Below are 12,109 nucleotides of genomic sequence, written 5' to 3' on the forward strand. Positions count from 1 at the left end.
GGTCATTTTTTATTTCATATTTCAGATTATGTATTAAATACAAAAAAATAAATAAAATGCTCATATTTTATTTCCACTATTTACTGAGCACCATAAATCAGGTTTTTGCTATGTAATCTGAGAGCAGTATAACTTAGGAGCTGAGACCCTGATTTCAATGCTCTGTCACTTAACATGTTATTCGCGTCAATAAAAAAAGCGTTTTATCAGCAGGAGATTACCACTACAGGACTAGATATATTGTGCCTCTATGTCAACCTGATCTGTGTAACTCCAACTCCAATATTAATTGAGAAAGCGGCATGGCGCTTCCGCGAAACGCGCGTCGGGGTCCACTCTCCGGCTGTCTTCCCACCTCGCCCCCGATATTGGTAAGCCTGGTACTTATACTCATCCCCTATTTATGTGTTATGGGATGGAGTTACACTTAATATACTTTTGTGGGGTATTTGTGTATGGGACCAGGGCTAGGTCTACTTAGACCATTGCTTAACAGCATTTGACTATATTAGATCATGGGGTTTTTTGATGCTTTCCTTTGTGGGGGCATTTGAGTGTGGGGCATCTTTCTTGGCATCTTCGTGCATGTTACTGTATAATATTAATGAATTTCACTTATTATGATGGACTATTTATGAAATAAACTTTGATATTTATGGTTCATCGATGCTCCGTATTTTCTCCTCTTTTATATGATGTTTTTGGAGCGGATTGAGTGAGTTTGAGGGTGGGTGCTACTATCCGCCACCCTCCATATCTCACAATATGTATTTGGGGTTTCTGTTAATAATTGGCAATGTACAATGTACTCAGAAAGGAGTGTGGGTGAGGTTATACAGAGCTCACCATTTTGAGCTCTGGCAGACCTACACCATAAAAAAACATGATTGTATCAAAATGGCAGCTGGAATCAATGTTTGAGCCCCAAAACATAGAGCTTTCAGATTTCAAAGCAAAAACCTGGTGATCAATTCCCATTGAGTATTCACTATATCGAAACAGGTTTTTATGATTACACGACTGCCAAATTTGCCTATGTTATTTAGTAATGCGTGACAGTTATTAAAAAAATGTACTTTTTTAAATAAAAGTGCACAATACAAATTGGACACTTTTATTAGCATTCTGAAAAAGACCTGTGCACAACATACACTCACTGGCCACTTTATTAGGTACACCTGTCCAACTTCTTGTTAACATTTAATTTCTAATCAGCCAATCACATGGCGGCAACTCAGTGCATTTAGGCATATAGACATGGTCAAGACAATCTCCTGCAGTTCAAACCGAGCATCAGTATGGGGAAGAAAGGTGATTTGAGTGCCTTTGAACGTGGCATGGTTGTTGGTGCCAGAAGGGCTGGTCTGAGTATTTCAGAAACTGCTGATCTACTGGGATTTTCACGCACAACCATCTCTAGGGTTTACAGAGAATGGTCCGAAAAAGAAAAAAAATCCAGTGAGTGGCAGTTCTGTGGGCGGAAATGCCTTGTTGATGCCAGAGGTCAGAGGAGAATGGGCAGACTGGTTCGAGCTGATAGAAAGGCAACAGTGACTCAAATCGCCACCCGTTACAACCAAGGTAGGCCTAAGAGCATCTCTGAACGCACAGTGCGTCGAACTTTGAGGCAGATGGGCTACAGCTGCTACAGCAGCAGAAGACCACACCGGGTACCACTCCTTTCAGCTAAGAACAGGAAACTGAGGCTACAATTTGTACAAGCTCATCGAAATTGGACAGTAGAAGATTGGAAAAACGTTGCTTGGTCTGATGAGTCTCGATTTCTGCTGCAACATTTGGATGGTAGGGTCAGAATTTGGCGTAAACAACATGAAAGCATGGATCCATCCTGCCTTGTATGGAGCATCTTTGGGATGTGCAGCCGACAAATCTGCGGCAACTGTGTGATGCCATCATGTCAATATGGACCAAAATCTCTGAGGAATGCTTCCAGCACCTTGTTGAATCTATGCCACGAAGAATTGAGGCAAAAGGGGGTCCAACCCGTTACTAGCATGGTGTACCTAATAAAGTGGCCGGTGAGTGTATACCCTATAGGAATAAACAAACTAGAAGCAGAAGGAAACCACTATGGCTAAATAGAGATGCAAGGAGCACAATCATTGACAAAAAAGAAAGCATTTAGGCAATTAAAGCAAGAGAAGAGTGACGACTGATGAGGCAGTAAAAAATTATAGAGAAAAAATTACGGTAATTGTGTAAAAATCAAATCAAGCCAGTAAAGATCATGACAAGGAGACTCACTGCCAAAGAAAGTAAAAATAATTCAAAAATATTTTTCAACTATAAAAAAGGAAGAATCTCAAAAATAATAGTGGTGGCCCCCTCAAAAATAGTCGGCAAAATGATGGAAGAGGATGAGGGAAAGGCCAAACTGCTTAACGACTTTTTCTCTTTAGTATTTCTCTTCATGAAAATCCCATGACAGACGACACCACCAGAGATACTAGAAATTCTCCACTTAATGTCACCTGCTAAACCCAGCAGGACATACGGCACCACCTCAAAATCACTAAAGTAGACGTAGACAAATCCCCAGTCCTGGATGGCATACACCCCGGAATAATGCAGGAATTAAGTATAGTGATAAACAGACCATTATTTTTAATATTCACAAATTCCATAATAACAGGGTCTGTAACACAGGACTGGCGTATAGCAAATGTGGTGCCAATATGCAAAAATGGGAAAAAATCTGTGCCTGGACATTATAGGCCGGAAAGTTTAAACTTGGCTGAGGGTAAAATCCTTTAGGGTTTAATAAGAGATTCTATCCTGGAGTATCTCAATAAGAATAACCACATGACCCAGCATCAACATGATTTTCTCAGCAGTCAGTACTGTAAAACTAATTTGATCAGCTTCTATGAGGAAGCAAGTTCGAAACTGGGCCAGGAAAATGCAGTGGATGTTGTCTATATGGACATTTCCAAGGCGCTTGATACAGTGCTACACTTGGGTTGGGTCACAGTACAACTAGAGGTGGTGCAGTGAAGAGCAACCATGGTTATTAAGGGAATGCGTGGGCTTCAATACCAAGACAGGTTACCAAACTTGGGGTTATTCCGTTTGGAAAAAAAAAAAGGCTTATGGGTGATCTTATTACAATGTACAAATATATGAAGGTGCAAGGTTGATTCACTAAAAAAGTTCAAGGAGGATCTCAATACCTTTCTTGGAAACTATAATAGTCCAGGTAATGGGTACTAGATTCTGTGATTGGGTGTTGATCAAAGGAACTGGTCTAATTGCCATATGTTGAGGTGGGAAGGAATTTTTCCCCTATTATGGGACAAATAGCATCAGCCTCATGAACTTTTGCCTTTTTCTGGATCAACATGTTAGGTTATAGGTTGAACTTGATGAATTTTTGTCTACGTTCAACCTTAAAAACTAGCAAACTATGCATCTATAAAAGATGCTATTATTGTAATTGTTTTTGCACAATTATTTTTTAGTAAACCAATGCAATATTCATTTAACCCCGTTCTGACCTCAGACGGGATAGTATGTTCTGAGGTCAGATACCCCGCTTTGATGATGGGCTCCGGCGGTGAGCCCGCATCAAAGCTGGGACATGTCAGCTATTTTGAACAGCTGACATGTGCTCGCAATAGCGGCAGGTGAAATTGCGATTCACCCGCTGATAATACCTAGTTAAATGCCGCTGTCAAACACAGACAGCGGCATTTAACAGGCGCTTCCGGCCGGGCGGCCAGAAATGAGCGCATCGCCGACCCCGTCACATGATCGGGGGTCAGCGATGCTTCTGAATAGTAACCATAGAGGTCCTTGACACCTCTATGGTTACTGATCGCCGGTAGCTGTGAGCACCACCCTGTGGTCGGCGCTCACAGCACACCTGCATTTCTGCTGCATAGCAGCGATCTGATGATCGCTGCTATGTAGCAGGGCCGATCGCGTTGTGCCAGCTTCTAGCCTCCTATGGAGGCTATTGCAGCATGGCATAAGTAAAAAAAAAGTGAAAAAAAATAAAAAAATAAAAAAATATAAAAGTTTAAATCTCCCCCCTTTCGCCCCATTCAAAATAAATCAATAAAAAAAAAATCAAACCTACACATATTTGGTATCGCCGCGTTCAGAATCGCCTGATCTATCAATAATAAAAAGCATTAACCTGATCACTAAACAGCGTAGCGAGAAAAAAATTTGAAACGCCAGAATTACGTTATTTTGGTCGCCGCAACATTGCATTAAAATGCAATAACGGGCGATCAAAAGAACGTATCTGCACCAAAATGGTATCATTAAAAACGCCAGCTCGGCACGCAAAAAATAAGCCCTCAGATCATGAAAAATGTAGACGCTACCGGTATCGGAAAATCGCGCAATTTTTTTTTTTTTTTTTTAGCAAAGTTTGGATTTGCCAAAAAGCCAAACAAAAAAACAAGTGTGGGACTGCACTTTTTTTGCAATTTCACCGCACTTGGAATTTTTTCCCGTTTTCTAGTACACGACATGCTAAAACCAATGATGTCTTTCAAAAGTACAACTCGTCCCGCAAAAAATAAGCCCTAACATGGCAAAATTGACAGAAAAATAAAAAAGTTATGCCTCTGGGAAGGAGGGGAGCGAAAAACGAACACGGAAAAATGGAAAATCCCAAGGTCATGAAGGGGTTAAAGACAAAGAGTAACGTAAATCTTTAGGCAGAAATAAATTGTCATCAAGAACAGTACAGCTTGTGGCATCTTGTTAGAGCATTAGACCCAATGAATACTACCTTTAATAGAAAAATATGTTAATTAAATGTATATAAACTTAGAACATAGTCAGAAATCCAGACAGAGTTTGGTGATCTGAAATATTTAAGTGTGAGAAACATGCAAAAGATTAGAAATCAGGGAGGTGGCAAACACTTTTTCAAACAACTGTATATCACCTTGTATTATTTTTACAAAGATATTACTAATAGCCACCCTCTCAATAACGTACCTCCAATATCAGGTCTCAGCTTGTTGTCATAACCCTTTAAAAGTCCATTTAGAATGGAAGTAACATCATTATCATGGAATTTTCTTGTCAACAGCCAATTTCTATTAGTTGATGTATCTTCATAATCTGCATCTTCTTTTTGAAGAGAACTACAGTCGGAGAATAAATAAAACAAATATATATCAATTCATTTTGCATATTTATATAATCATTAAAATTGAAAAGTGGAAAGTTTTTGTTAAAAAATGTATTCAATAAAACACCTAATCAGAATATAAAAAATATTTGGAATCTCTAATATACCCAACAACTAATCCACTTTCATATGCCCAAAAATTGAGTGGGGGTTGAGCCCAGGAAGAAAATATTACATGGAACCTGTCATGCGGTTCATGATGCCCAAACCGCGGGCAGCATGAATCACAGTCTGGCTGCACAATTACAATATATTATTCTCTGTAAATTTAAAGAAAATGTGTTTTCAATAACTTCTCAATGCTACTGCAGGTGACTGACAGGTCTCTCTCTATGTACACATGATGGAGAGACGTTTCAATCATCAGGAGCTAAGTAGGGACGAACTGGCCAGACTCAACTGGTCTTCAATTCTCAAAAGTATATATTTTCTGAAAATCCTGAGTGTTTCAGAGAATAATATACCTGACTGCTATCAAACAACCAGGGAGGGATGGATACTGTTCTGTTCGGGTAACATGAATCACCTGACAGGTTCCCTTAAATGTTTAGGGGATGCTGTGGAGGCTACAAACCGCTCTGTGCATTCTTAAAGGGAAGCTTCTGTTAATATTAGCTAGTAATTGCTTTTTATTACTATAATTTCTGTAGTATATACCATTTAGCTGGCCAATATCTATTCTTTGTCCAAAAACTAACTTGGAACTTCTACAGTATATCCCAGTGCATAATCTGTAACAGGGTCCTACAAGTACCTTGTGTCATTTATATAGTTGGTCTCTCTTTAAAGACTAATTACACTTTTTGAATCCCTTAGACTAAAGAACTTGGGGGGGGGGGTGACAAAAACTCTGCTTAGTTCCACTTCTGCATTTAAAACTAACTTCACCCTCTAGGGACCCAGTCATTTTGTAGGTTAATGACCAGGGCTCATTTTTAAACCTGACCAGTGAAACGCTTCAATGGATCCCACTGAGTTTTTCATGACATATTGTACTTCATGTTAGTGATAAAATTGTTCGATATGACGTGTTTATTTGTGAAAATATCAGAATTTTCAATTCCCTTAAATCAGAGACTTATATCACACAAAATAGTTAATAAATAACATTTCCCACATTTCTACTTTACATCAGTGCAAATTTTAAATATTTTTTGTCAGGAAGTTAGAAGGGTTAAAGTTGATCAGCAATTTCTAATTTTTTCAACAAATTTTTTTAAAGAACCACACCGCATTTGAAGTGACTTTGAAGGGGTTTACATGATAGAAAATACCCAAAGTGACACCTTTCTAAGAATTGCACACATCAAGGTGCTCAAAACCACATTCAAACAGTTTATTAACCCTTCAGGTCCTTCACAGGAATGAATGTAATGTGGAAAGAAAAAAAAATAACATTACTTATGACCCCGAGTCATCACGGCAATAATCGGGTCCCAGCAATGATTTTGCAGGAGTGCTCATCTGAAGTCAGAGGGACCTTTCTCCCTCTGCATATCTCCTAAATATTGCGTCCACTTTCGACTGCAGCATATTGGGGGTTAAAAGGCCAGGGCACCGTCCCTGGCTGTTAGTGCAGGAGCTCGACCATAAGCAACGCCGAGCTCCTGCTGTGATAGAGCGGGAGGTGCTGAATCTGATATATCAGCACCTCCTGCGTGATCATGCTCGGTCAGTCAATTTGATTGACCAAACATAGTGCCCTGAGTACGGGGATCAATGGCATGGGCTTCCGCACATCTTCCCTTGCCACTCAGCTCTCATTTACAGCTTTTGGCACGAAAATATCACTTCATGTTTACACGCAGTGACAGTTTAAAGTCATGATAGTTTGTAATGTTGCAGAAACTGACACCTGCTCATGACGGGCTATATCAGTCATTGGTTCTAAAAGGGTTAAAGGAACACTAAACATAAACAGTTAGCAAAAATATGACAGGAAACTGCATTTCCTTATTAAACTACTTCCTTTCCTTTCACATTTTGTGTCACATTGCAATTAAAACCTAGAAAAATGTAAAGAAACCTTTTCTATTTGAACTGCTGAGTTGTCTAATTTTCCTATACTTCTCTTTAGAAGTACATTTCTATTTGTGAGACAAAGTACTTAAGCTGGTGCCTCATCCCACTAGGACATCTAGAGGGTTAAGCTTGACCGATTGGTTTAGAATTATGCATATGCAAATTGTCTCATCAGAGAGGAAGAGGACATGAACTCTTATGCCACCTATTGGAATCCTAAAAGTCAATATCAGCCCATTAATGAGCCTTGCCAAGTGACTTCAGATGGAAGCAAAACCAGAATCTTAATTTGCAGACATGTGTTTTGGGGTGTTTCTCTTCCTTAGTGTAAAGCATGACTTCTGATTTGGATGCATTGCATGGCCTATAAGCCTCCTCACACTGGCTTGTCACTCTCCATATGGAGAAAAATTACCCCTTTGACCCAAGAATTTTACAATTGTTAATAATCTAAATAACATTTATAAATGCAATTTAACTCCCTTTCAATATATTACATTCATCTGTTCTTAATATTGAATATAATCTGAGATAGTGATTTTTATATGACTCTGCATTAAGGTTCATTGCCTTCTGTTACTTAGCAACTCACCTGTTTCAAGTACCTGTCGTCATACTATAGAAAACATTGAGTACTGAGTTTATACTTTTCTGTAGAAATTCTTAGTCACTGTACTAAAAGAAGTCATTGTTTACAACATTATTTAATTAGCAGCGTGCAATCATTCCAACAATACCAACAAACAGCTTGTGCTAAATTTCTAGGAAAACATATATAAAGGATATATATGGCATAAATATATAAAGGAGATACAGTCATACATACAAATGTAGTAATTTCTCTAATAAAAGCTGCCATCGGTATAAAAGCAGTTACAGTAGTTCTTATGTACAGTAAGCGGTGTAAAAGGACAAATTATAATGTGGAAATAACCTGTTTAGTAGGGAGGAGTGAATTAGGCAAAACTAAAATTTGCCTTTTCGAGAGGATTTTTCTGGGAAACTCAATTCACAGAGAAGTTAGTCTACGCTAATTCAATGTTTCTAATTATCCTTTATGGTTTCTACAGACTCCAGATTGTAATATACGTAGCATGTGAAAAATTAAAAAAATCTTTATAGTCACCTCACAGCTCTCCATTCCAGTCTCTTCACTCCTCACCATTACCAATTCAATCCTCGTCACATCTTCTGATCATCGCCGTGAGTGCTGAATCCCTGAGCCTCTCGTGCTAGGCCTGGAATTCCAGATCTAATGAGTCCAGTGATTCTTCCAAGCACGTAAAAGGTAATGATGTTACCACGTCACGATACATGCCATGTCCTTATACGTGCATGCGCTGAACCATCCCGGGGCTTTCAGCATGAACGACGGTGATAACGAGATGTGGCATGAACTAGATGGGTAACGATGAAGAGTGGAGGATGAATATAATTTCTTTTTTATTTTTAAACCTTTTGATGGCCCTTTGCAGTTCTGCCGGCAGCAATCGTTTTGCCTAATCCACGCAGAAGCGAATGACAAAAAAATTTGTATTTTGGTAAATGTGGATTTTTGTAAATTTTGAGTTGAATTAAATTCTACTCAAAAAAGGTTCTCCTCTCTACTGTTTAGTCAAACTTTGTTACGCTTCATAGAAGGAACCCTAAATGTCCACATCGATCTAGATATTCTGCAAGTCTTATTGTAAAGAAGCATAGGGTGAAATTACTTAGACCATTCTTATGGTCTCAATTCAGGGTAGTGTTAGGTAAAATGTCTCAAATTTATAGTATAGGCATCTTAAAATGTTGTAAAATAAAATGTATGCCTGCTATCAGTATGTATGGATTTGTGCTATAGTTTACAAAAACTTCTGAAATCAATCATATTAAATCTAGAGAACTCATGAACACATCATTGAAAAGCCTGGATGCTACCATAAAATTTACAGTTTGACCATAAAATTGATGTGGTCACACACTGCACATAACTACATTAGAATATTAGCGTAATGATAGTCTGTAATAAGCAGCCTGTACAACCTGCTATAGACTCATACCGCACCTTGGTGCGCTATATAATTTATATGGAGACAAAACTTCTTTTTACAGTGTCTCATAGTGGATTGCCTATAGAATTGTATTAAGAAATTGTAGGCAGAGATGAATAAATTGGCCAAAATTCTAATTTGGCAGATTCGCTCATATTTAGCTGGGAAATTTGATTTGCATTGAATAAATTAATTGTAAAATTACTCTAATAAAATCTGTATAATTTGCATCATGACTTCTGCCGGCATCAGCCCTTGTGAGGAACAACAGCACCAGAGAAGAAGATAGATGACAGATAACCTGATCAGAAGGCAGATGTCGAGCGGAAGTGTAAAGGCCTGTGACTGAGTTGAGGTTAGCATAAACATTTCATACTACTTTTCAGGCCTCAGAATGGAAGATCAGGCCTCAGAATGGAAGACATTTTGCTGGAATTTGTATGAATCATTTTGAAAAAGGTAGGCACTACATTTTAGTGAGTGCAAGTTGTTCATGAAATTCATAAGAATTTGATTAACTCATCTATAATTGTGGGCACTTTGCTTTGTTAATATATACCACGTATAGGGTGTATCTAGATATGATACCCCTTAGGTCCTCAAATTACAATAGGCAAATAAGCTAGGAGACCAACTAATATACACAAAGACCTAAAACATAACTTTTAATAAATAATCTTTTAAAATATCAAATGGATAATAGCGCAACATGTGATAAAGTGCAAAAAAGTGCTCATGTAACCAGTGCCATATTAAAAAATGGTTTTGTCTCACCAAATAGTCCTTATTCTTTTTCCTTTTTCGGGAGCATCCACCAATATTCTTAGGGGAAGTGGGGGAGGTATGTTCTATACTACCCCAGTCGTGCCCCTGTGTAGCTCCCGCCCTGACAAGGGCAGTCCCCAAGTCAGTCTAGTATATTGTACCCACCAAAACAAAGTGACCTTCCCTACGCGTTTCCTCTCCCATAGGGGAGAATCATCAGGGGAACTGCAAAATAGACGTGGGGTATTTCTATCAAGAGGGAGTCCCTGCATCGGCAGGTGACCCCCGTGTCTAGAGCTCCCAGTAGTGGGACCAGACTTATGGTAAGTTAGTTATGCTTTGTTAGTCACCTAGAACACTAGTAATGTATTGTACTGTAGATTTATGGGTTTTCACTTGCCTTGGATTCTGTAGGGTGGGTACAAATGAAGAAGAATATGATGACCCAGGGACTATGACAGCGGGTTGCTTACTAAACTAAGCATATTGGTTAGGTTCTGAAACAATATTGACTTTTAGGCTTTTGCTAGACTAAAAGGTGCTGTGTAGATGGAAAAAAGTATTCTAAGACTGCATATATTGTCTTACTGTGGGGAATATAATTAGAAAAGTGCAATTCTTTGCATATATAATTAGTGTGATTTTCGCCAACACTATTAAAGCATCATGCAGCTATATATAATCCTGGCACATAAGTGTGTTTTTCTATTTATATGTATGATGTCTCACTTTGGTTATATACGTATGCAGCATTTCCATTAGTAGAACACAAAAAAGTCAAGATAATTTTATAGATTGCTAATTAAAATCTAATTTTAGATGTAGACTTTTTGTGTATTAGTCTTCACTTTTGCGTTGTATAAATTTATAGCAAACTTTCCAATTACAATTAAATTAAACAAAAAACATTTGCATAAGTCTTCATAAAGCTTTTCGTTTCACATATAAAGGATTCTGTGGGTTGAAATAGTCTGTATTTGTATATCTTATGTTTGGTAGCAGCTATGAACAGCGCAGATATCTCAGTATCTCCTGATCTCAGGAATAGTACAGATGAGTTTAAGGTGAGGTTCGTCTGCTCAAGGGCTTTGCCACTTATATGTGAATGAAAAACCTAAAACATCCATACACATTAAACCAAAGTCAGCCAAACCCAACAATATTGAGGGTTTGTGTATTGAGCAAAGTCACTGTGATGAGGTCTTATTTTACAAGGCCTATTTCTTCAAGCTTCACTCATGATGGGACCAGTTTACTACATATCTAAACATCACATCTAACACATTAATGTCTAGTAGCCTTATGTAACTCTGAGACTTGGCTTAATCAAGTATCTATAGTCATCCTATGTAGTCAGCTCTGAAGTTCTTAGTTTCCTCCAGAATATATAGCTTTACTGTTCTCCTTGTTCTAACCAGCATATCTAATCCTGTTGTTCCATGCTGCACCAACACCTTGGTTCGTGCTGCTTATACAGACATACTACTTAGAGAGTCCACTTCACTTAGTGAGCCTTGAAGACGCTCTTTGAGCAAAATGGAAAGTTCCCTAAGGTAGGGTTCATATTGCGTTACTGCAGTCCATTCAATTAAATGGACTGCACCATCATTAGAGCCTTGTAAAGATCGCGTTATGTGATCGTGATAGTGCAGATGCTCCATCTGTGCCATCGGTGATGGACCCGGAAACGCTGCAGCCCGCGTCCGAGGGTCCATCACAGAATGACGGCACATCACTAACGCATGCCGATTATGACATGTGTTAGCGATGCTCTACATAGTGGCAGTCAATGCGTGCGCTAACGCATCTGTTACATAACGTTAGTGCCGCTGTGTAACGCATGTCATCAGCGCATTGCCATTGATGCAATGTGAACCTAGCCTAAGGGCTTGGAGCTATAAAAAATTACCAACTAAGGGATACTCAACTACCAGCGCCCAATAGTGCAGGCTGCTTCATGGTCTGTGCCTACAGATGAAGAGTAGATGCCACTGTTCCACTGCTAGTAGGATGTCTGCTTATGTTTTTATGCAATCACCGCATGTTTTCACGATGACTTGCTGCTCAAGTCACTTGACTGCAGCAGTCAGTCACAGGCTGCAGTGGTCCTGCTGCC

The 12,109-nt window shown here is 38.8% G+C and overlaps 1 protein-coding gene across 2 annotated transcripts in view; it reads right to left on the reverse strand.

Annotated features, from left to right (window-relative positions):
- Positions 1-12,109, reverse strand: part of GABRG2 (gamma-aminobutyric acid type A receptor subunit gamma2) — a 230,586-nt gene that overhangs the window by 106,112 nt on the left and 112,365 nt on the right. For both annotated transcript variants that reach the window (XM_077266107.1, XM_077266106.1), the window contains exon 2: positions 4,978-5,126. In XM_077266107.1, the coding sequence (XP_077122222.1) occupies positions 4,978-5,126 (149 nt within the window). The remainder of the gene's footprint in view (positions 1-4,977; positions 5,127-12,109) is intronic.

The sequence above is a fragment of the Ranitomeya variabilis genome, chromosome 5 (genome assembly GCF_051348905.1).
Source record: "Ranitomeya variabilis isolate aRanVar5 chromosome 5, aRanVar5.hap1, whole genome shotgun sequence".
Lineage (NCBI taxonomy): Eukaryota > Metazoa > Chordata > Amphibia > Anura > Dendrobatidae > Ranitomeya > Ranitomeya variabilis.